The sequence below is a fragment of the Gorilla gorilla genome, chromosome 7 (genome assembly GCF_029281585.2).
Source record: "Gorilla gorilla gorilla isolate KB3781 chromosome 7, NHGRI_mGorGor1-v2.1_pri, whole genome shotgun sequence".
Taxonomy (NCBI): Eukaryota; Metazoa; Chordata; class Mammalia; order Primates; family Hominidae; genus Gorilla; species Gorilla gorilla.
In genome coordinates, this window is record NC_073231.2 from 130826301 (window position 1) to 130851542 (window position 25242).

The 25242-nt window shown below is 38.8% G+C and overlaps 1 protein-coding gene across 2 annotated transcripts; it reads left to right on the forward strand.

The window, feature by feature from the left end:
- Positions 1-1201: 1201 nt before the first annotated feature.
- Positions 1202-25036, forward strand: SQLE (squalene epoxidase). 2 transcript variants are annotated; one of them, XM_004047518.5, is made up of 11 exons: positions 1202-2497; positions 5971-6223; positions 8317-8497; positions 10141-10237; positions 11723-11836; positions 11922-12093; positions 14273-14368; positions 20812-20954; positions 21384-21480; positions 23541-23628; positions 24506-25036. In XM_004047518.5, exons 1-11 carry the CDS (start codon positions 2207-2209, stop codon positions 24696-24698), a joined length of 1725 nt encoding a protein of 574 aa, XP_004047566.1. In that variant the 5' UTR covers positions 1202-2206; the 3' UTR covers positions 24699-25036. The 2 variants fall into 2 exon arrangements, with proteins under 2 accessions (XP_004047566.1, XP_055204707.1); XM_055348732.2 differs by having other exon boundaries at positions 1262-2880.
- Positions 25037-25242: the final 206 nt, after the last annotated feature.

A 25242-nucleotide genomic window follows, 5' to 3' on the forward strand; every position in this document is an offset into this window, starting at 1 on the left:
TCTCCTAACTCTAGTTGCCTAGTCTTGCTTTTATGCGCCAGTGTCGTTCATCATTCATTAAATACATGTTATGGAGGATAAATTAAGGGCAGAGCATTGTGCTAGGTGCTGTGGGTGATCTTATCAGACACAGATCTTTAGGGAATCTAGAGATTAAAAAGTATGAATAAAGTTATGTGACTTGGTGAAGGTCAATGGCGATTTGGTGGAAGAGGTGACAATGCAGCCACGCTCCAAAAGGCAGAAGGGATTTGCACCTATTATCATAGGGGTTAAAGAAGGAAGTCCAGAGTTAAGAAACAGGATGAGCAAAGACACTGAGGTCTTAAGCCTCAATAAATTTTAGGTAGGTTTCATCGTAGGTTTCATAAGGGCTGTCTCACTCCGAGACTTTTGCACACTTTTGCTCCCTCGGACTGCTTGTCCTGGACACCGTGTAACCTCCCCCTGGGCGCCTCACCAGACTTCTCCAGGCCAAGGGAAGGACCACCTCTTGGGTTTCCATGGCTCCCTCTCTAACCACCCCCTTCTCAGGACACCTACGACACGACTATTTGACTTCTTTGCCTCCGAGCCCCCACCCCCAACGTTTCTGGTCTTGAGAGAACGGGCTGGGCGCATCCGTGTATCTCTAGCCTGAGCACTTGGAGCGTCCTCTCCTTTTCTTCTTAAGGCAAAAGCCTACTCATTCTTCCAGCTTCAGCTGGAATGTCAGGCTCTCCACGCACTCATGGCCCTCCCTTCCGCCCTCTCCACATACACAGGGCAGGGAAGCTGTGTCTGATTCCTCTTTCGGACTCCGGGGACTGACATATCATAAGCGCTCAATAAATGCTAGCGGAATGAATGGAAACGTTCCGACCCGAGGCAGCGGATCACTCCAGGCTTCTCCTCAAAGCGAGCACACCTCAGTCCAGGGAGGGCGCGGGAGCTGGGGCTGCTGCGGTGAACCAACCCCAACCCCGACCCCGACGCCGATCCCGGCCCCAGAGCGCCTCCTGGGCGACCCCTGGCCCCACCCACGCCGGAGCCGGCCCGCGCCCATCCCCACGCCCCAACCTGCACCACGCAACATCGCCCTAGCGCCTTTCGGGGCGTCGCCGCGCAGGTTGCGCCGCCTCCGATTGGCCAAACGCGGCATAGCGCCATCTCGGCCTACCGCGCGGTGCGCGCCCTCATTGGCCGGCGGCGGCAGGAGCAGGGGTGGGGGGCGGGACCAGCACGCGGGGCGCGCGGTATGGGCGGACTCGCGCCTGAGCCCCGCCCCCCGGTCCCTCGTCTGGGCCGAGCCCGCCCAGCCGGCTGAGACGCGTGGGGCCTGGCGGCGAGTGGGGGCGCGCGACGGTTACTCTGGTTACTGGGGCCGCGCCGCGCTGGCGAGAGCCGCCGCCCGCGAGGGATGCTGGTGAGGAAGCCGTTGGGAGCCGCCGCCGCCGCCATCTGAGGGAGGTACCCTGGAAACCACCTTTTATCGGTGGGGAAGTGCAGTCGCGGTGGGCGGGTCTGGGGGCCAGCGAAGCGGGAGGCCTCTAAATCGCGAGGTTGGGGCTGCATTGCCCTGGAGCCGCACTCTTGAGTCCGAGGCCATCTTTTGTTGGAGAAGGCGTCGGCGCTGGCGTTTTCCCGAGGTTGGGCTGTACAGTGTCTCCGTCCGCGGAAAAAGAAGCCTCTGAACCCGCGCCGGCCCGCAGCCCCCGTGCCTTCCGGCCGCTGCTCGCAGTCGCCAGAGGCGAGGCCACGTTTCCCCCAGTGCCGAGATGTTTCTGTGACCCTCCCTCCACTCCCATTCCCTTCTGAAAGGGCACCTGCTCTTGGTGAGAAAAGAAATTATAGCACGAAGAGCCAGTATCAGAAGAGTATCCATCACCCGCAGCAACCGCTCAGGGAACACCATCAAAAAAGAAAAAAAGGGAATATCTGGATTGCCTGGGCGAGGAGAAGCGAGTCTGCTCGGGAGCTGTTCCAGCAGGCGATTTTTAAATACTGCTTTCTACGTCCTATACAACTTGGCTTCACATACTTTTACACTAACTTTATATGATTTTTAAAAACTGGTCTGATCGGACTTCTCGTCCTGGGACACTGTTTACTGGAGTCTGGCCGGCTCCCCGTGCTCCTCTTGGTACCTCATTTTGGGGAGAACCTTAAACCCACCCGAGCAGATAATCTCCGCCTTGACCGGTGCCACCAAAGAAGCCTTGGAACCATGTGGACTTTTCTGGGCATTGCCACTTTCACCTATTTTTATAAGAAGTTCGGGGACTTCATCACTTTGGCCAACAGGGAGGTCCTGTTGTGCGTGCTGGTGTTCCTCTCGCTGGGCCTGGTGCTCTCCTACCGCTGTCGCCACCGAAACGGGGGTCTCCTCGGGCGCCAGCAGAGCGGCTCCCAGTTCGCCCTCTTCTCGGATATTCTCTCAGGCCTGCCTTTCATTGGCTTCTTCTGGGCCAAGTCCCCCCCTGAATCAGAAAATAAGGAGCAGCTTGAGGCCAGGAGGGTAGGTTGACTTCAAAGGGGGCAGATGAATGAGTGTCTTATTTAGGAGTAGGATTGGGTTCACTCAAATATAAGTTTTATTTGAATTGCAAAAGGCGGCAGGTTAGATGCTTGTATACATTCTCATGTATTTTTTATTTTAAACTCTTTGCTGTGCCTTGGTTACATCTTTGACCTTCTTAAGAATGAGTGAAAACATTTGTTTCATTTAGCATTGGTTGAGCCTCAGATGGAGGTTGGATATTTGATTATGAAAGATGGAACGAAATGTTAGAATTTCATTTGGAAGGAGAAGAACAACCACTTTCCATGATGAAAAAGTTTTTAAAAAGTTCTTGGGTAAGGATTGGATTTGTGCCTGAGGAAGAAGGAAACGTGCTGCGGGTAAGTCCACTGCTTGTAAGAAGTGACAGCTGACTGGGGAAAGTGACAGAACAGTTTGAAAAGCAGGCAGAAGGAGAATGCTCAACATTTTGAGGCATTGGGCTCAAAGTCCTCCTCCCCCGAATATTGGAGCATTGAGTAAATGCTTGTAGTAATGTCCTAACGTAAAGGCCAGGTCTTCAAATAAGGGTGTAGTTGGGATTCCTGCAAAGGGAGCAGGGGCAGCCACTGGGAGAAGATGAGGGGGAAGAGTTTAGGCCAGATCATTTAGGGCATGTTGGCAATGAGTGTTTGGGCTTTTTCCCAAGAGTTCTCCCAAGAGCACTGGAGGATTTTAAGTATGGGAGTAACTTTATTCGGTGTTTTACTTTTTAAAAAATTTTTGTTTTTTGAGACAAAGTCTCGCTCTGTCGCCCGGGCTGGAATGCAGTGGCGTGATCTCGGCTCACTGCAACCTCCGCCTCCCTGGTTCAAGGGATTCTCGTGCCTCAGCCTCCCAAGGAGCTGGGATTACAGGTGCACGCCACCACTCCTGGCTAATTTTTTTTTTTGTATTTTTGTGGAGACAGGGTTTCACCATGTTGGCCAGGCTGGTCTCGAACTCCCGACCTTAAGTGATCCGCCTGCCTCAGCCTCCCAAAGTGCTGAGATTACAGACGTGAGCCACGGCGCCCAGCCTGACTTTTACCTTTTAAAAAGAACGTTGCAGTTGCTGTATGGAGAATGGGTTGTAGGCGTACAGGAATGGAAGCAGGGCTATCAGGCAAGAGACTATAGCAGTAAACCCACACTTGCTTTTTAAATTTTTGCGCCACCATTTCTGGATGTGAGATCTTTGGCAAATTGCTTAATTTCTGTGAGAATCTGTTACCTCTTCCTTTAGACGGGAATGGCACCACCCTTGCTGGTAGTTAATACCTAGTCTATAACCGCCTGATAATAGTAGCTGTTAATATTAGCCTAGGGGTAATATACATCTCTTAGGATGAGCCTTGTAAGTAGCGCTGAGTTCAGTGACATGGTGCATGGGTTTGAGGAATGGGAAAGGAGGGAGAGAGAATCCTTAATGTTTAATTTGAACTCTTTCGTATTGTGGTCTGAAATAATTTCCCTTAAGGTCACTGAGCTCTAGTTCAGGTGGCTGGAATGCTGTTCCTGTTTTCATGCTGTGTAGAGAAATTTTGGAGTAGGAAAATTGGGTTACCAGCAATCAATATTGGTTCCATTTTGTGAACGCCCCAGGCTTTCTCTTTATTTTTTTGTGAACCAGGGAGTTGTTAGATTGTGATACATTGAGTACCAAGTTCCCGTTAGTGCTTACTCTACTGATCAGGCTCTGCAAGGCCTGTTTTCCTCCAGAGCTCTCCTTTCAGGGTGTGTGTGTGTGTGTGTGTGTGTGTGTGTGTGTGTGTGTGTGTGTGTGTGTGTAAAACAGGAAAAACTTATGAAGAAGCACATTTTTGTTTAAGATGACAAAAGGGGCTTGTCTTGCCCCCTACAGTAATTTAAATATAGTCAGTTCTGGCCATTAAGACATACTAATGGGAAGAGTAGAATATTGAGATCTTCCCATAGTAAAGGTATTTTTCTGAGAGAAATTAAAAAAGAAAAGAATAGACAAATTCCCAGTCCACTATAGAGGTAAAAGAATGCTGGGTGGGTATTAGAATCACAGAGTAAAGTTCTAAAGGATTTTAGGCTTCGTCTTCCTTTTTGCTTGATTATTTTTTAAAAACCCCTTCAAATGGCATTTAGTCTTAATCATTAAGGTCAGAGAACTCAAGGAAGGTGGTTCCTTGCAATTCTGTATCTGAAATGTATTCAAATATGTGAATCCATCTACCAAGAAGAAATACTACAAAATTGAATTGTTCATTTTAAAATGCCACTGTGCACTGTTGTTCTTAGTGGTCATAAATCTCTCAAAACAAGACTTTGTATCTTTTTATGATCAAAGTTAAAGTTTTGCTGTCAGTTCAGCCAGTGATAGGTTTAATGTTTTTCCTTGTTCCTTTTTTGGGGACCACCTGTTTGACTAGGATCTCTTAGAGTATCAGGATGGGGAAAAAGGAGGGATAAATTAAATATGTGCTTATATGTTAAGGACCAAAATTGTAAACAAGTCAAATCTAAGAGTCGGTATGAGTTATTTCTTCTCTTGTAATTTTGTTTATTTAGATAATCTTCAATTGATAGATCGGTAGGCAGGATTTGACAATCCTTTTGTCATATAAAAGTGATATTAAATTAAGATAGATTTTTCAAATGAAAATCCAGAAAGAGAAAATAAAGATGAATAATGAAAATATCTAAGGCCGCGCGCAGTGGCTCACGCCTGTAATCCCAGCACTTTGGGAGGCTGAGGCAGGAGGATCACCTGTGGTTGGAAGTTCAAGACCAGCCTGACCAACATGGAGAAACCCAGTCTCTACTGAAAATACAAAATTAGCCAGGCATGGTTGCACATGCCTATAATCCCAGCTACTCGGGAGGCTGAGGCCGGAGGATTGCTTGAATCCAGGAGGCGGAGGTTGCAGTGATCCGAGATTGCGCCATTGCACTTCAGCCTGGGCAACAAGAGTGAAACTCAAGTCTCAAACAAACAAACAAAAAAACAAACAAAAAAAAGAAAATGTCTAAAAGGTGCCTAGTAGTTTGTAACATGAACTCAAATCCGAAGTTGTAAGTGATTTGCATCTTGTCTATTCCCAGGATATATTTGAAGAATTTAGTTATTAATGATACAGATTGCCCTATAATAAGTCTTTGAAGCCCCTTATGAACATTTATTATATTCGGCCCAGTGTGGATTTCTAAATATGGCTGTATAACATTTTCCAAATATCATGTTTAGAAAACAATAAATATTTAATTTTATTGGGATAATATGGCACACTTTTATTTAACGAATATTTTGATATCATTGATTTTTATTATCTAGATTTTAAAATGTAACAATTTGTTTGGTTTGATAATATTTAGTATCTAGCTTTAGCCTAGGATGCAAAAGTCCAGTGTGTCCACATAGCAGTAGCATGATTTGAATCTAACAAATTTGGATACCTAGTTTACCTTTTTTTTTTTAAACAGCGCAGAAAAGGAACCAATATTTCAGAAACAAGCTTAATAGGAGCAGCTGCCTGTACATCAACATCTTCTCAGAATGACCCAGAAGTTATCATCGTGGGAGCTGGCGTGCTTGGCTCTGCTTTGGCAGCCGTGCTTTCCAGAGATGGAAGAAAGGTGACAGTTATTGAGAGAGACTTAAAAGAGCCTGACAGAATAGTTGGAGAATTCCTGCAGCCAGGTGGTTATCATGTTCTCAAAGACCTTGGTCTTGGAGGTAGGTTCATATTGATTTTCAGGAGAGTTAACGTGGTATAAACAAGCACTCTTCACTTAGACCATCCTATGACCAGTAAGAAGGTATTCCATTTTATTTTCATTTATAAAATTTTCTATACTCATTTACCAACAAATTTGCATGAAAGTGAGAGCAAAGGATAAAATAAGCATTTAATAGTATGATTAGATGTGAATTAGACTTAATGAGATATAATAAAATGGCCAAAAGATTGTAATGGTCAAAATTAAGGACTGGAAAATCCTAGAATGAGGGCATTAAATTTTATGAAAGGCGAAGGGAACTGTCATTTGTAGAGGGTATGTTGTATACTTGTTACAGTGTTATTACGTAGAATCTTTTATTTAAGCACCATTCATCCATTCAACCAGTGCTTTTTAAGCACTGGCTATTCATTTAGGAAATATTTATGCACTGTCTACTTTGTGTGGGGATGGGGTGGTGGGGTGGAGTGGGGTGGGGAAGGTGGGAGAGAGACAAAGAAGCAAGCCCTCCCCTGTTTTTTTTCCAAGGGCACTAATCCTATCGTGAGAGTCTACCCTCATGACCTAATCACTTTCTGAAGGCTCCGTCTCCAAATATCATCACATTGGGGATTAGAGTTTTAGCTTAGGAATTTTGGGAGGACACAGACATCCAGTCAATACCATGTTTAAACATTTTATGTCACTAATATATATACTAGAGTCCACTTTTTCACTTGACAGAAACATATTTCCAATACTGTTAACCATTCTTTATCATTATCATTTTAAGCCCAAGCATAGTTGTTTTTCAGTTGACTTCATAATGTACTTCACTTTTCAAACTTAGATGAATGTTTAGGTTATTTTCAGTTATCCTTTTTTAGGTAACACTATAGTGAACCTATTCTTGCATGTAACTTTGAAGATTATTAAATATTATGTCTTTAGGATGAATTTCTTACATGGATTTCCAAGAGTAAGATTATTACATCGAAGGATGCTAATTTCTTCATGGTTCTTGATAATTATTGTTATATTTTCTAAAATATAATATTAGTTCATAGTATCACCAGTAATATATGAATTTATCAGTTTTATCATAATCTCATCAGTGATTTTGATGGTGTCCTGTTGTTTCAATTTTTACTTAATTTTTTTATCGTTTGAACATTTTTTCTGATTTGTTCACTGTTTCTATATTGCTTTATATGAATCATCCATACATGTTTTTGTCCATTACTATTGGCATCTTAATATTTTTCCAGTGGTTTTTAGTGAGTAAATTTTATTATATATACACGTATTAATCTTTTGTTCTATTTCATATGTCTTTCCCAAAGTATTGTTTTAGTTTTTATTTTTAAATTTAATTTTTTAACTTTCTAATTTTCGGTTGGCACTTTAAAAATGTTATATTTTCTATTGAAAGTTTTTTATTTTTCAACTGCTTTTGCTGCTTTAGATTTAAGAAAGCAATTTTTACATGATTATGATGAATTCAGTGTTTTGTTTGCTGCCATTTAAATTATTTGATGTACTAAAAAGTTCTTTGCAGTTTGTCCTGAGTCAATTTTAATGGATAGTATGTAATCATCAACAGTTGGGGGATAACTCTACCCTTTCCATTTGGTTTGGAAAATCTACTTTTTCATATATTCAGTCATTATATATAAATTGGGGTTTTTTTTTGAGTTTCCATACTGGTTTTATTTTCTTTTTATTTCTTTTTGGTGACAAATCTACATATTCATACATTGAAAGAAGTGTTAAGAAGGACTAAATGTGTTCCTATGTCTTTATGGCAGAACAGGTTTACCCAGGAGAGGATTATGGTTTATTTCATGTTGCATTTTCTTTCTGAAGTGAAGTGGAATTACAGACCTGAAATAGTTATGTTGTTATCTTTAAATGATATTACAGATTTGCTAAGACTCTCAGTGACTTCCAGAAGCATCACGGTTTCTGAAATAGTTACATTAGTTTTGTTCAGTTCTCCAGATTTGAAGGCAGAGACTCATTTTTGATGTGTGTGTGTCCTCTTTGGTTCTTAGTTTAACCCTGGGTGTGTTAACAGAATTGATCGTTTTGAACTCAATTGCTTTGCAGATACAGTGGAAGGTCTTGATGCCCAGGTTGTAAATGGTTACATGATTCATGATCAGGAAAGCAAATCAGAGGTTCAGATTCCTTACCCCCTGTCAGAAAACAATCAAGTGCAGAGTGGAAGAGCTTTCCATCACGGAAGATTCATCATGAGTCTCCGGAAAGCAGCTATGGCAGAGCCCAAGTAAGACCACAGTTTCAAATATATAATTACTAAAGAATCAATGCATTTAAATTTGACCTTTGTACAAATAAGATTTTATAAATTTTAATGAATTTTTGGGGCATAGTCTAGAACATATGTATATTAAAATAAACAGTCAGAAGAGTGTTAGATATTCAGAGCTTTTGTTAAGAATATCATATAGAGAATTTTCCTTTGACATGGAACTATGAAGAGTTCTCCTTTGACTAAATGAAAATTACATAATTTTTATGTGATGGGAATTTAGAGGATATATTTGTAACTAAGGCATAAGTCCATTTGTGCACATTTTGGAGTTTGAGTTTGTGGTTATGATACTTTTCTGTTAGAAGTCAGGATACAAAACTGCAAGGAGAAATCCCTGTTTCATTCTCACTAAAGACCCAGTCTGTTAGGACTGGCTTCTTCTCTTGTTTATTAACTGATATTTACCAGTAACCTTTAAAACACTAATTGAAGAAGTTTTAAGCATGAGAACCCTCATGTGACTGACACAGACTAAAGTATTGACAAAGCAAGTGAAGAAGCAAGTGGACTTATCCTTCGGACTAAAAAGACTTGATATCCACGGGAGAAGAGTATGTTCACTGTATGAAAATGGAAAAATCGGCCAGGCGCGGTGGCTCATGCCTGTAATCCCAGCACTTTGGGAGGCTGAGGCGGGCAGATCACGAGGTCAGGAGTTCAAGACCAGCCTGGCCAATATGGTGAAACCCCGTCTCTACTAAAAATAAAAAAAAATCAGCCAGGCGTGGTAGCACGCACCTGCAGTCCCAGCTACTTGGGAGGCTGAGGCAGGAGAATTGCTTGAACCCAGGAGGTGGAGGTTGCAGTGAGCCGAGATAGTGCCACTGCACTCCAGCCTGGGTGACAGAGTGAGACTCCGTCTCAAAAAAAAAAAAAAAAGAAAATGGAAAAATACTCCCAAATATAAAGACTATAAAAATTACCTGTGATCTTTCTGACTAGAAATAATTACTCTTTTTTTTTTTTTTTTTTGAGACTGAGTCTCGCTCTGTCACCCGGGCTGGAGGGCAGTGTTGCAATCTCGGCTCACTGCAACCTCTGCCTCCCGAGTTCAAGCAATTCTCCTGCCTCAGCCTCCCGAGTAGCTGGGATTACAGGCACATGCCACCACGCCTGGCAAATTTTTGTATTTTTAGTAGAGACGGGGTTTCACCATGTTGGCCAGGATGGCCTTGATCTCCTGACCTTGTGATCCACCCACCTTGGCCTCCCAAAGTTCTGGGATTACAGGTGTGAGCCACCAGGCCCGGCCAGAAATAATTACTCTTAACAGTTTGCAGGATGCATTCCAATACTTGTTTTCCCCTCTGTGTATGAATGTATGAGGGTATGTAAAGTTTCTCTGCCTATATTTTATTTTTTAACAAATTAAGATGTAAATCCAATGTTACTTTTTAAAATATTTTTAAAATCATTACATTAGCAATATGTATTAAATGTTGATAAATTAGAAAATAAAAACCACACATTGGACACGTGTTTGCACACACATGCATGTCCAGTTTATATGGATAAACGAGATAAGGAATTTATATTTAATTTAAATTGCTGAAATGTGCTGCTTTAGAAATGTATTTTTTTTTTTAATTCTTTAGTGCAAAGTTTATTGAAGGTGTTGTGTTACAGTTATTAGAGGAAGATGATGTTGTGATGGGAGTTCAGTACAAGGATAAAGAGACTGGAGATATCAAGGTGAGAAATACCAAATGTCACCTCTTTCTGAGAGATGTTGTTTTTCCTGCTTTTTCACTTACCCCTTTAAAAAAGTAGTCTTACCGGTTTACATGTTGAGTATCTCTTATCTGAAATGCTAGGGATAAGTAGTGTTTCAGATTTTTTATTTTTTTCAGATGTTTGCATTATACTTACCAGTTGAGCATCTCTAATCCGAAAATCTGAAATTTGAAATGATCTAATGAGTATTTTCTTTGTCACATTGCTGCTCAAAAAGTTTTGGATTTCAGATTTTTGGATTAGAGATACTCAGCCTGTGTTATTTATCAAATGGACCGAGTTCTTTCTAAGCCATATGCAACAGGATGGGTTTCAGATTGCAACACATTGTTCTTTAGAGGACTTCAGAATGCTACGCAAAAACTTTTTAAACAGAACTAATGTGAATAGTTTTTGAAACTGAGTAATATACATCAGCAGAGAAGCAGAGGGGAACTAGCAGGGGAAAGAAGGCAAGATTCAACATAAAAGAAATGATTCAGATAAAATGAGCAATTTAACTCAGGCAACAGTAAGAGAATCTTTTTAAAAACAATTTATCCTTTTATTTTATTTTATTTTATTTTGTTTTATTTTTTGAGACGGAGTTTCACTCTTGTTGCCCAGGCTGGAGTGCAATGGTGCGATCTCGGCTCACTGTAACCTCCACCTCCCAGGTTCAAGCGATTCTCCTGCCTCAGCCTCCTGAGTAGCTGGGATTACAGGCATGCTTCACCGCATCTGGCTAATTTTGTATTTTTAGTAGAGACGGGGTTTCTCCATGTTGGTCAGGCTGCTCTTGAACTTCCAGCCTCAGGTGATCTGCCCATCTCAGTCTCCCAAAGTGCTGGGATTACAGGCGTGAGTCACCGCACCCGGCCAATTTTTCCTTTTTTTAAAAAAAATTTATCGTAGTAAAAAACATGTAATTCTGGACTGCTCCCCATAGGGTTACCACCTCTTAGAAATTGTCCTCTAATGAAGGTGACTGGAATGTTTTCTCTGCTCATATTGTAGTATTATAAATACATGTAGTCATTTGTACAAAAATTCTTCTAAGCCCTAGCTGCTGACTAAAAGCACTATATGAAGTTAGGAAATTTTAGAATGAAAGAATCTGGCTAGTCCCTGGAATTTGTAATGAGATTCACTGCTCTGTGTTACATGCCTGCCTTGTAGTTGTTTCCCCCATTGTCTGTCAAAGTGGAGAGTAATCCCAGATGGTTTGCATGGGAGGGTTACAAAGGGAGATGATCCTCAGGGACTCAGAGGAAGTGTCTAAACACTGGTCATGCGTTATCTGAAGCCCACATAACAGTTTCTTCAATAGTATTATCTTCAACTACTCTCTATAATGCTATCTGATAATATATCTAAATCTCTTCACGCACATTTTTTAAGAATGGCTTTTTTTTACTGTGTGTTTCTGACTACTAAACTGAGTAGTCTTCATTTCTGTTATAGGAACTCCATGCTCCACTGACTGTTGTTGCAGATGGGCTTTTCTCCAAGTTCAGGAAAAGCCTGGTCTCCAATAAAGTTTCTGTATCATCTCATTTTGTTGGCTTTCTTATGAAGGTACTGTAGGAGTGTGTTATTGTAATTTCAATAAAAGAAACTTGAAATTTGAAAATTATTAAAACATTTTCTTTTTTTTTTTTAGAATGCACCACAGTTTAAAGCAAATCATGCTGAACTTATTTTAGCTAACCCGAGTCCAGTTCTCATCTACCAGATTTCATCCAGTGAAACTCGAGTACTTGTTGACGTTAGAGGAGAAATGCCAAGGAATTTAAGAGAATACATGGTTGAAAAAATTTACCCACAAATACCTGGTAAGAAATAGCATCTTCAGTTCTTACAAAGGCTGTGTCTAAAATAGGCCAGAGATAAGGATGGCAGGTGAAACATTCATCCAGTCAACCAGATATTCTGGAACTGAACTATTTAAACTAGCACATAAAAACAGCAAAAAAAACTCCCAAATTAATAAAAAAAGTTTCGGGCCGGGCACAGTGGCTCATGTCTGTAATCCCAGCACTTTGGGAGGCTGAGGTGGGCAGATCACCTGAGGTTGGGAGTTCAAGACCAGCCTGACCAACGTGGAGAAACCCCGTCTCTACTAAAAATATAAAATTAGCCGAGTGTGGTGGTGCATGCCTGTAATCCCAGCTACTCAGGAGGCTGAGGCAGAAGAATCGCTTGAACGGGAGGCAGAGGTTGTGGTGAGCCGAGATGGCACCATTGCACTCCAGCCTGGGCAACAAGAGCGAAACTCCGTCTCAAAAAAAAGTTTTGATATGTTTTTGTCACATAATAGCATAGTTTTTAGAATAATTGTTTTGATTGGCATATATGGTATTTTTAAAGGTAGTCTCTGGACAGGAATCTGACTCTGAATTCTTTAAATATCTGTTATACCTAAATATTTTTGTGCTTGGTTTTTGTAGTAATGATAGCTACCATTTCTTGAATGCTTACTATAAAGTGTTTAGCAAACATAATTTCATTTAATCTATGTAACCACTCTGTGAGGTAGGCATTATCATTATTCTCATTTTACGGATGGGAGAACTAAGGTTCAGAGAGATTAGTTAGCTCCTCCAAGTATAAACTATTAGTAATGGCAGAACCAGGGTTGATATCAGGTCTGTCTGGCTCATATGTGCCTGTTTGAACAGACATGTCCTGTCCGCAGAATGTGAGAATTGTAAGGGATCTTCAGGATCATGTTAGTTTTGAGTTGAATATAAAGGCTTCATGAGATTTAGATAGCTTTGTAAAAACATTAATAAAAATTACTTTTTCACAAATCTAAAGTTTTCATGGTACAGTTTTTAGGATCTTTTTTTGAGAATGGGATGATATAGGAAAGAAAGGTAAAAAAAATTTAAGAATTTTGATAAAATTGAAGGGAAACCCTGATTGTCAATTATGATATGATTAGAGTAATAGGAAACTATTTTTGGTATGAGTACATTTTGTTTAAATATTCCGTTTTTTTCGAGTTATTTTTTAAGTGAAACCACTTTAGTAACAAATTATTAACAGAAATGAAGTGAAATGAAGTGGGCAAACTTAGATTTTAAATAATGACATTTTCAACATGTACATGGAAACATTTCAATAAATTTTCATTTAGTTAAGCCACTTTTGAAGCTTTCAGATGGGGAAATTATGAATATTTATGAAAACAGTCATCCATTACCTGATATTTTTAGCATTTATTTTTCTTTTATTGTAAATGTGGTGGTTTTTCTTTTTCTTTTTTCCAATCCAGAGGTTAATTGGAGTAGAGTGCCCTGAAATTATGGAGAGAAACCATTGGTAGGTTTATATTAATATTAGTTAGATTACCAAGATTCTGTTCCTTAATATGAATGGAATAATTTTTAACAGAGGCTTCTTCTGCTCCTCTATTCCCAGATCACACTGGGAATTGTATGACAGTTCATTTTCTATATAAGTAGCACAGAAATTTAAAGCTTGTTTGGAAGTATCTCAGAGATGAGCTGATCAAACCATTTCATTTTTATAGATGAAGAAATTGAAGCTCAGAGAGGTAGGGCTGGCCTCGAATTCTTTTTCTAGTGTACATACCCTCCTGCTGTTTGTGAATTGGTAGTGTATTTCATCTGATTATTACAAGAATATATTGATTATAATACATTAAATATTAAATATGACAGTAGTCTGTTAACATTTGGAAGAAAGGTAGGTGGTTTTCTGTTTCATTTCATCTGAATTTGCCTCATTGTTTTTTCATTCAGTTGTATGTATGTTTATATTAATGTTCTCTTAGATTCCTTAGTCATTCCTTAGCATTAATAGCTAAGTGCTTAATGAATAATTTTATTAATGAAATAATTAGTTCTTGATTTATCACAAGGGATATATGTAACAACCATAACAGATATATAGTAGGCATTTGTTTATACTTGATAAGAAAATATGTGATACTTTGAAATTGAAGTGTTATGACCCATTTCTTTGGGTTGGTGGGATTTATTGCAGATCACCTGAAAGAACCATTCTTAGAAGCCACTGACAATTCTCATCTGAGGTCCATGCCAGCAAGCTTCCTTCCTCCTTCATCAGTGAAGAAACGAGGTATTATTTTTTGGGCTTGTTTTATAAAGGAATCAGTATTCCAAATGACAAATATATGATTAAATTTATACTGTTACAAATAACATCTGGGACAGATAGTTTGTTACTGTGGATTAGTGCATTATTAATACCAAAATTAGTTTTATGATCTATTTAGTTATTAACATTGAGTGTATAGAAGTATTGTGCTAGTCAGGGAAACAACAGGTTAAAAACTGACCTTGACCTAGAGAAGGCAATTTTCTACTTAGGAATGTAGACAGATAATTTTACAACACTGTTGATAAATTTTGTAATAAAACCCACAGATTCAGTGTCAAGGAGTGTGCAGAGCAGGGAGGAAAGCTTGTGAAATGGGAGGGGTAGTTAGGGAGGACGTTGTTCAGGAAACAGTGGAAACAAAGGACCTTGGACCTGGAGGATGAGTGGGAGTTCATGAGGTGGACAGTAAGATGAGGAACTTCTAGGTAGATGGAATAACATTGCCAAAGGATGAGAAATGGTGGCACTTTCAAGGAACTCAAGCAGTTTCCTATGGCAGGAGCATAGGGTGGGTGTCAGAGTGGTAGACAGACCATTAACATTTAATCTTACAGACAATGGAAAGTCATTTGAAGTGTTTTCTTGTTACTAACTTTATTGATATATAATTCACAAATCAGTTTGCCCATTTAAAGTGTACAGTACAGTGATTTTTTTAGTATATTCACAGTGTGTGCATCACCACCACAATCAAATTTAGAACATTTTTATCTTGCCCAAAGAAACCCCGTACCCATTGGTATTCACTCCCCATTTCCTCCCAACACTCAGCTCTAGGCTACCCCTAATTTACTTTCTGTGTCTAGATTTGTCTATTTGGGATGTTTCCTAAAGGCATTGTATAGTAAAGCCCTTTGGAACTGGCTTTTCATTTAGCACAATGTTTTTGAGGTTCATTCATGTTGTAGCATGTTTCAGTTCTTCATTTGTTTTTATGGCCAAATAATCTTCCATTGTATGGCTATATTGCATTTTGTTTAGCCATTCATCAATTGATAGATATTTGGGTTGTTTCTACTTTTTGGTTATTACAAGCAATGCTGCTATGAACATCTGTGTGCGAGTTTTTGTGTGGACATATATTTTCATTTTTCTTGGTTATATACCCAAGAGTGGTATTGCTGGATTACATAGTAGTTCATGTTTAACTTTTTGAGGAGCTGCTAGACTTGTTTTCCAAAATAGCTGTCCCAGTTACATTCCTTTCAGCAGTGTGTGAGTTCTAATTTCTCCACATCCTTGTCAGTGAACACTTGTATTATCTTTGCGTGCATAGCCATCCTAGTAGGTGTGAACTAGGCCTTTTATCATTGTGCTTTTGATTTGCATTTCTCTCATAGATAATGATGTTGAACATCTTTTCATATGCATATAGGCCATTTGTTGTTTGGAGAAATGTATATTTAGACTTTGCATATTTTTTTAATTGGGCAGATTTAAAATTTATGTATTGTTGAGTTTCAAGAGTCCTTTATATATTTTAGGTACAAGTCCCTTATTAGATATGTGATTTGCAAAATTTTTCTCATTCTGTGGGTTTTCTTTCCATTCTTCTTAATGGTTTCCATTGAAGTACACATGGTTTAAATTTTCATGTTTATTTTTTCTTTCGTTGCTTGTGCTTTTGATGTCATATTTAGGAAGGCTTTGTCCAATCTAAGGTCAAAAAGATTTACTCCTATGCTTTCTTTTTCTTTTTGTTTTTGAGATGGAGTTTCGCTCTTGTCGCCTAGGCTGGAGTGCGATGGTGCGATCTCGGCTCATTGCAACCTCGGCCTCCCAGGTTCAAGTAATTCTCCTGCCTCAGCCTTCCGAGTAGCTGGGATTATAGGTGCTCGCCACCGTGCCCAGCTAATTTTTGTATTTTTAGTAGAGACGGGGTTTCACCATGTTGGCCAGGCTGGTCTCAAACTCCTGACCTCAGGTGATCCACCCACCTCAGCCTCCCAAAGTCCTGGGATTACAGGCATGAGCCACCATGCCTGGCCTGTTACTCCTATATTTTCTTCTAAGAGTTTTATAGTTTTACCTCTTAAATTTAGCTCTTTGATCCATTTTGAGTTAAATTTTGTGTCTGTTGAGAGGAAGGGGTCCAGCTTGATTTGTTTGTGTGTGGATATTCAGTTGTCCCAGTATCATTTGTTGAAAAGACTATTTGTTCCCCAGTGAATTTTCTTGCCCTTGTGGTCAAAATTCCCTTGACTGAAAGGTAAGGGTTTCTTTCAACAATATTTTGTAATTTTCAGAGTATAAGTTTTGCATTTCTTTTGTTAAATTTATTCCTAAGTATTTTACCTTTTTTGATACTTTTGTAAACAGAATTTTCTTAAAGAGGCAGTGGCGTGATTAGACTTTTATTTCAGGAATATACTCTGACATTTTTGTGGAGGATGGTTTGGAGGAAAGTCTAGTAAAACATACACTAAGATTAATTATCCTGTCAATGATGATAAAAGGCCAGAACTAGGGTTGTAAAATGAAAGGTAATGAATAAATTTGGGTAATATCTAGGATGTAGAATGTAAAAAACATGATGATTTGGATATTATAATGAGAGTGAAATCTCTTGATGTAAATTCCAGGTTTCTGGCTTAGATAGTTTTGCCAGCCATTTGCTGACATAGGAACAGGAAAAGGAGTTAATTGGGTTTTCTTTCTTTTTTCTTAGTTTGTCTTAAAGGTTTGCTGATTTTATCTTTTCAAAGAACCAACTTTTCATTTTGTTATCTTTTATATTTTTTTCATTTCGTTTATTTTGGCTCTGATCTTTATTATTTTCTACTAATTTGGGGTTTGGTTTGCTCTTGCTTTTCTGGTAGAGATGCACTGTTAGGTTGTTTATTTGATGTTTTCCTGCTTTTTTGATGTAGGCACTTACTGCTAAAAACTTTCCCTTTAAGTATTGGTTTTGCTGTGTCTCACAGGTTTTATATATTGTCTTTGCATTTTTATTTCTATCAAGAAATTTTTATATTTACTTCTTAATTTCTTCATTGACCCCACTGGTCATTCAAGAGCATATGGTTTAATTTCCATGTGTTTGTATACAGAGTCTCCAAAGTTCCTCATAGTACTGATTTCTAGTTTTATTCCACTGTGGGCAGAGAAGATACTTGATACGATTTCAATTGTTTTTTGAATTTTTTAAGCCTTGTTTTGTGGCCTACCCATGATCTATCCTTGTGAATGATCCATTTGCTGAGGAGAAGAATGTGTATTCTGCAGTTGTTGGATGAAATGTTCTGTGAATATTTGTTAGGTCTGTTTGGCCTGTAGTCCAGATTAAGTCTGATGTTTCTTTGTTGTTTATCTGTCTGGATGATCTATTCAGTGCTGAAGGTGGGGTGTTGAAGTCTCCAGCCATGATTGTATTGGGGTCTATCTCCTTAGCTCTAATAATACTTCCTTTATATATCTGAGTGCTCCGGTATTGGGTGCATATATAATTGTTACATCCTCTTGCTGAATTGACCCCTTTATCATTATATAATGACCTTCTTTGCCTCTTTTTATAGTTTTTGTCTTGAAATCTATTTTACTGATGTAAATATCACTACTGCTCTTTTTTGGTTTCCATTTGCATGGAATATCTTTTTCCATCCCTTCATTTTCAGTCTCTGTGTGGCTTTATAGGTGAAGTGTGTTTATTTTAGGCAGCAGATCATTGGTTCTTTTTTTAAATCCATTCAGCCACTTAGGCCTTTCGAGTGGAGTTTAGTCCATCTACATTGAATGTTATTATTGGTAACTTCGTACTATTGCCATTTTGTTTTTGTTTTCTGATTGTTTTGCTGTCTTCCTTCCTGTTTCCTTTTTGTGAAGGTAATTTTCTCTGGTAGTATGTTTTAATTTCTTGCTTTTAATTTTTTTGCCTACCTTTTGTAGGCTTTTGATTTGAAATTACCATGAAACTTGCAGATCATATCTTATAACCCATATTTTAAACTGATGACAACTGATTCCACAAACAAGCAGAGAAAACTAATAAAAACTCTACACTTCAACTTTATCCTCCTTGCTTTTTAACTTTTGTGAGTTTTGTACCTTTATGTAATTGCTTACTGCTCGTTAAGGTCCTTTTCTTTTAGATTGAAGAACTCACTTCGGCATTTCTTGTGGGAAAGTTTGGTGCTGATGAAGTCCCTCGGCTTTTGTTTGTCTGGGAAAGTCTTTATTTCTCCTTCATGTTTGAAGGATATTTTCACTGGATATACTATTGTAGCATAAAAGTTATTTTCCTTCAGCACTTTCAGTGTGTCTTGCCCCTCTCTCCTGGCCTGTAAGATTTCCACTAAGTCTGCTGCCAGACATACTAGAGCTGTATTGTTTGTTGTTTCCTTTCTCTTGTTGCTCTTAGGATCTTTTCTATATCCTTGACCTTTGGGAGTTTGATTATTAAATGGCTTGAACTAGTCTTGTTTGGATTAAATCAATCACCAATCCTTGCTTGGTGTTCTGTAGCCTTCTTGTGCTTGAATATTGATATCTTTCTCTAGATTTGGGAAGTTCTTTGTTATTTTTTCTTCGAATAAACTTTCTACCCTCATCTTTCTCTCTATCTCCTTTTAAAGGCCAAGAACTTAGATTTGCTCTTTTGAAGCTATTTTCTAGATCTTGTAGGTGTGCCTCATTCTTGATTATTCTTTTTTCTTTTGTTTCCTCTGTGTATTTTCAAATAGCCTGTTTTCAAGCTTACTAATTCTTCTTCTGCTTGATCAGTTCTACTGTTGAGATTCTGCCATGTTCTTCAGTAAGTTAATTGAATTTATCTCCAGAATTTCTGCTTGATTCTTTTAAATTATTTCAGTTGTTTTGTTAAACTTATCTGATAGCATTCTGAGTTCCTTCTCTGTGTTGTCTTGAATTGTGTTGAGCTTCTCCAAAACAGCTATTTTGAATTCTCTGAAAGCTCACATCTCTGTTACTCTGGGATCGGTCACTGGTGCCTTATTTATTATTGTTAATTTAGTGAGTTCATGTTTTCCTGAATGGTTTTGATGACTGTGGATGTTCACCAATGTCTGGGCATTGATGAGTTAGGTATTTATTGTGGTCTTCGGAGTCTGGGCTTGTTTGTACCCATCCTTCTTGGGAACGCTTTTGAAGTATTCAAAGGGAAGTGAGTGTTGTGATCTAAGTCTTTGGTCATAGCAGCCGTATCTGTATTAAGGGGCACCCCAAGCCCAGTAACACTGTGACCCTTGCAGACTTGTAGAGGTACCGCCTTGGTGGTCTTGGGTAATATCTGAGAGAATTCCCTGGATTATCAGGAAAAGAACTCTTGGTTCTCTTCCCTTACTTTCCCCCAAACAGAGTCTGTCCTTCTGTGTTGAGCTGCCTGGAGCTGTGGGGGACGGGTGACACAGGTATGCCTGTGGCCACCACGACTGGGCATGTGCTGAGTCAGACCTGAAGCCAGTACAGCACTGGGTATTGGTGAAAGGCTTGTGGTGATGACTGCCTGGTCACCGCTGATGTTCCCTCAAGACTCAAGAGCTCCACAGTCAGCACAAATGCAGCCAGGCTTGTGCCCTTCCCTTGAGGGCAGTGAGCTCCTGGGGGCCCAGGACTGGTCCAGAAATGCTGTCTGGGAGCCAGGGCCTGGAGTTGGGAACCTTAGGAATCTACTTGGTGCTCTATTCTACTGCAGCTGAGCTGGCACCCAAACCTCAAGACATATTCCTTCCCACTCTTCCCTCTCCTTTCCTCAAGCAGAAGGAGCCTCTCCCCATGGCCACCAGTGCCCCAGGCCTGCAGTGAGTACTGCCTGGCTGCTGCTGGTGTTCACTCAAGGCTCCAGGGCTCTTCAGTCAGCTGGTGGTGAATGCCACCAGACCTGGGTCTCTCCCTTCAGTACAATGGGCTCCCCTCTCACCCAGGACGGATCCAAAAATGCTGTCCAGGTGCCAAGACCTAGAATCAGGGACCCCAGGAACCCACTTGGTGCTCTGTCTCACTGGCCAAGCTGGTACCCAGGCTGACTTTTGGTTCTTACGAAGGTGCTTTCCTGTGTGGGAGGGGGATGATTGCCAGAGGACTTGCTTTGTATACCTGGATACCTGTAGATTCTTTTTATTTTCTTCGCATTTTAAGGAGGCCTTACAAATGTATTGACATTATTGGACTTGTCATTAGGTTTGTATATGAGCTTCATGAGGGCAGAGGCCACACTCTTGTTATTACCGTATCCCCAGTGCCTGGCCACCTATTAGGTACCCAATATTGATTCAAACAACTCTTGAATTTTTGCCTCAGCAAATTTTAGTCATGATTTGTTTTCATGTATTTTCACATTTTTCTTATTATTAGCTTACATCAGTAATCTTTATACATTGAGTTGTCCTTTTTGTTTTGTCTCAAGGGATGCTCTAAAATAAAATCTTCATTACCTCTCTTCATAGGTGTTCTTCTTTTGGGAGACGCATATAATATGAGGCATCCACTTACTGGTGGAGGAATGACTGTTGCTTTTAAAGATATAAAACTATGGAGAAAACTGCTAAAGGGTATCCCTGACCTTTATGATGATGCAGCTATTTTCGAGGTAAGATCAATTATTTTGACTAAAATGTCTCAAAATGGATTTATTTCTGGGGGTTAAGAGCAGTGAGGCTCTGATGGGGAAATCTGTACTAAGGAACCTGATGCTTTATAATAGCTCTTAGGCATCTTGCTTAGGCTTAAAGAACCTGACTTGCAACCTGTGAATCTTAGAGAATTTCTAAATTTGAATATTATGTAACACTTGATTGCTATGGGCCACTTAGCTCATAGTGGTTGTAAATTTAGCTTCAGTGTCGTATAACCCATTGCTCTGAAGGTGATTTTTAATTTTTTTTGTAAATGATAAACATAAGGCAATATTACTTGCAGATAGTCCTTAGAAGGATAAGTATCAGTTTGAGGGGATTATAAACATCAGTTTGTGCTTTTTTATCCTTACCATATAATAAATGAGCTATTTCTTTTTTAGGCCAAAAAATCATTTTACTGGGCAAGAAAAACATCTCATTCCTTTGTCGTGAATATCCTTGCTCAGGCTCTTTATGAATTATTTTCTGCCACAGATGGTAAGTGTAGACACTTTTTAGTGAATATTACTCAATTGCAGATTTTTAGCGTAGGAAAGGAATAAACAAGTTAGTGATTTGTCGAGAAATAAAAATGTTACCCGAGTTTGCTAACTCCCAAGTTGGTAGTTTTTTAAAATTCCATTTTGAGCAATAGTTGTAGTTTTAGTTTTAGTTTGGAAGGCAGTGGAATTTCCTTAGACAACATTAATAGCAATGCCTCAGTAACATATTCATTATTTTGAATTCCTCTGGTGCAGACTAGATCATGCTTGTCCCCACACACAAAAGATTGTGATGGAAGGTGTTTTTGGCCATGTATTAAAAGGCAATGTAGTCTTTTTCTTCCTAACACTAGTTTCAATTTCTTTTTAAAGTAGTATTTTATAAAATGAATACAAGCTGTTAATCTTGTCCCTGTTGAAAAGCACAAATAACAATGCATTCACCCTTTACTTATTTGGATTATTTTGGTGCTTTTGTTTCTGTTTCCATATTATAGAGAGGTCACGGTCAATGTATATATTAGAGAAAACACAACTTAGCAGAAGCAGTGTTAGAAATGGAGGAAAAGAGGCCAGGCGAAATGATTCATGCCTGTAATCCCAGCACTTTAGGAGGCCAAGGCAGGAGGATCGCTTAAAGCCAGGAGTTTCACACCATCCTGGACAATAAAGCAAGACCCCATCTCTACAAAAAATTAAAAGATCAGCAAGGCATGGTGGCGTGTGCCTGTAGTCCCAGCTATTTGGGAGGCAGAGGTGGGAGGATCACTTAGGGCCAGGGGTTTGAGGCTACAGTGAGCTATATACAGTGAGCTATATACAGTGAGCTATATGAAGTGCCACTGCACTCAGCCTGGGCAACAGAGTGAGACTCCATCTTCTAAAACAAACAAACAAAAAATTAAAAGAAATGGAGGAGAAAAGGCAACTGTGCCACCTCCTCACCACAGCAGTGTACACATCAGTTTAATAGTAGGTTAATGAAACTAGGCTTTTCAGTTTTCAAGAATAAATACTGACTCAAATGCCACTACTCTAGTATATTTGCAACATAGCTATTTGTATGATCTGGCTGAGGCCCTAGTGATAAGTGCTGTGGTTATAATTACAAAAGATGATACAATAAAAATGCTTTCTGTAGCCTCTATAACCATTAACTCTTCCTAAGGAAAAAAAACAAAACAAAAACCCCACCAATCTCACTGGTTATGATTTTTCCAAACAAATTTCTCTTGCTAAATTGGCATAGAGGTTAAAATGGCTGGTTGGGCAAATGAAAGTAACTAAGTTTAGAGTTTTGGGCAAATAAAAAGAACTAAATTTAGAGTTTTTCTGAGCTCTTCTTTCTAAGCTTTTCTAACTTCTTGAGTTCTTAACATTATGAATTTAAATCTACCAACAAAACAACATTTTTTAAAAGTTACAAGATTGGAGGAGGAAAGACCGTTATTGGAGCAAAAGTTTACCTGTTGCATCCTTTACTTTCTAAAATCTGTTGTAAAGAAAAATCTGGGCATACCTGAACAGAACATTGATTCTAAATGGTTAAAAAGGTTATCAATTGATTACACTACATTGTGAGGGTTTTATGAGTTACTTTGAAAGGTATTAAAAACTTTATAGATATAAGGAATTATTATTTATCACTACTCACAGCTCTCTTCACTTGATAATTTACTGCTTAGTTAGAGATACTGGTTGGACATCTTAGAGACTGGGAATTTGGTTTCTAGAATTGTGTTAAAAAGAGCTTCCAAAGTATTTTGCATCACTTAATGAATTAACAGCAAAATCAAGGAAGTACCTTTTAAACAACTCTTCCAAGACCTAAATATTAGTAGTTATTTACTAACAGAAAAAAGTTTATTCATATTTATATTACTCTCCATAATGCTGATTATGGAATTCAAAAGAAATCCTGATTGTTGAAATTCTAGGACTAGATATTTAAAAATTATTTGCAAGATGTAGCGTTTGTTATTTCTCATTTTTTCTATCATTAGCGTCCTACATAAGTGTGTACACATATTTGATTATTTTACAATTTTATTTTAGATTCCCTGCATCAACTAAGAAAAGCCTGTTTTCTTTATTTCAAACTTGGTGGCGAATGTGTTGCGGGTCCTGTTGGGCTGCTTTCTGTGTAAGTTGTGATGGCACAGAGGATACAAATCTGCCAGATTTTCTTAGGACTGTTCAGTTGATGAATTACTGCAAATCTTTCTTCCTTACACATTTTGATATTTTATTATCTATTAGTATCCCAATGAGAAGGTGGCCCAAAGAAATGAAGAAATGCAATATTTAGTACTGTTTTCTTTCTAGGGAACAGCAGTTAAAGGTAGAGGAAGCTATAACCCTTGATTAAAATAGAAGCTTGTTTTTTGCCTATGGATTTATCCATATGTTCTGGTCTGTGGGAGCCAGGAATAATTGAGAAATTTTAATTTAAGAATTAGTTTCATTGAAGTACAGGGACTTATACAACCCATATTAGTTTTGAGCGTACAGACATATGTGGAATTATTCTTGGAAAGTCTACAAAGTGAAATCTATCGAGTTATTTCTCATTTGCAAAGTGATCCTTTGAGTCATTTCTCATTAATCTATAATCTGAATGTTAATACTGGTATTTTTAAAAGCCCTACATCCCAACAGACCAGGCCATCTAGATATTTCAGTGTGATGTCTCAGGATGAGTAAACAAAACAGCTAAAAATATATGACTTACGTAAACTAGAGTTACAGGAGTTACTAGCCTCTCTGAAAGGGATATATTCTAAGTATTTTTTCTTAAAAAAAAAAAAGGGGGGGTGGGGGTTTGCTCCTGCCATCAAACTTAACATGCAGACATATTTGTAAAGTCCTCTAAAATGTAGAATGTTTGATACAGAATTATGATGCTTGGGTAAAAAAAAAAGTAGGATGTTTGTTGAGCTTCGCAGATTATATGTAATTGGAACCGTTGGAGTAAATTTTAGTTTCTGAGTCTTACCAATATGTATTTTTTTCTATTACAGATTGTCTCCTAACCCTCTAGTTTTAATTGGACACTTCTTTGCTGTTGCAATCTATGCCGTGTATTTTTGCTTTAAGTCAGAACCTTGGATTACAAAACCTCGAGCCCTTCTCAGTAGTGGTGCTGTATTGTACAAAGCGTGTTCTGTAATATTTCCTCTAATTTACTCAGAAATGAAGTATATGGTTCATTAAGCTTAAAGGGGAGCGATTTGTGAATGAATATTTGGAACTTACCAAGTCCTAAGAGACTTTTGGAAGAGGATATATATAGCATAGTACCATACCACTTATAAAGTGGAAACTCTTGGACCAAGATTTGGATTAATTTGTTTTGGAAGTTTTTTATATATAAATATGTAAATACATGCTTTAATTTGCAATTTAAAATGAAGGGGTTAAATAAGTTAGACATTTAAAAGAAATGGTTGTTACCATAAATTAGTGCTAATGCTGAGGAGAACTACAGTTTTTCTTTTGAATTTAGTATTTGAGATGAGTTGTTGGGACATGCAAATAAAATGAAGAATGAACTTTCTTGTCTTTTTGTTTCTTGTTGTGGGCTCGTTTACATAGCTTCATGATAATGAAAAAGAAAACCAAAGTGGGATGAAAAGTGCAGAGGGAAACCTGTTCTATTAAATAACTGGGGAAGTTGCCTTAATGTCTTGACCTTGATTTCCTCATCTATCCAGTGAAGCAATTTGATAAGGTTATTTTCTTTTAAAGAAATCACTTA

Excerpts from the sequence above, each read along its gene's own strand:
- SQLE (XM_004047518.5), top strand. The coding sequence starts at position 2,207 with ATGTGGACTTTTCTGGGCATTGCCACTTTCACCTATTTTTATAAGAAG. Across the intron at positions 10,238-11,722 it reads AAGAGACTGGAGATATCAAG|GAACTCCATGCTCCACTGAC; the intron begins GTGAGAAATACC and ends TTTCTGTTATAG. Across the intron at positions 21,481-23,540 it reads ATTATTTTCTGCCACAGATG|ATTCCCTGCATCAACTAAGA; the intron begins GTAAGTGTAGAC and ends ATTTTATTTTAG.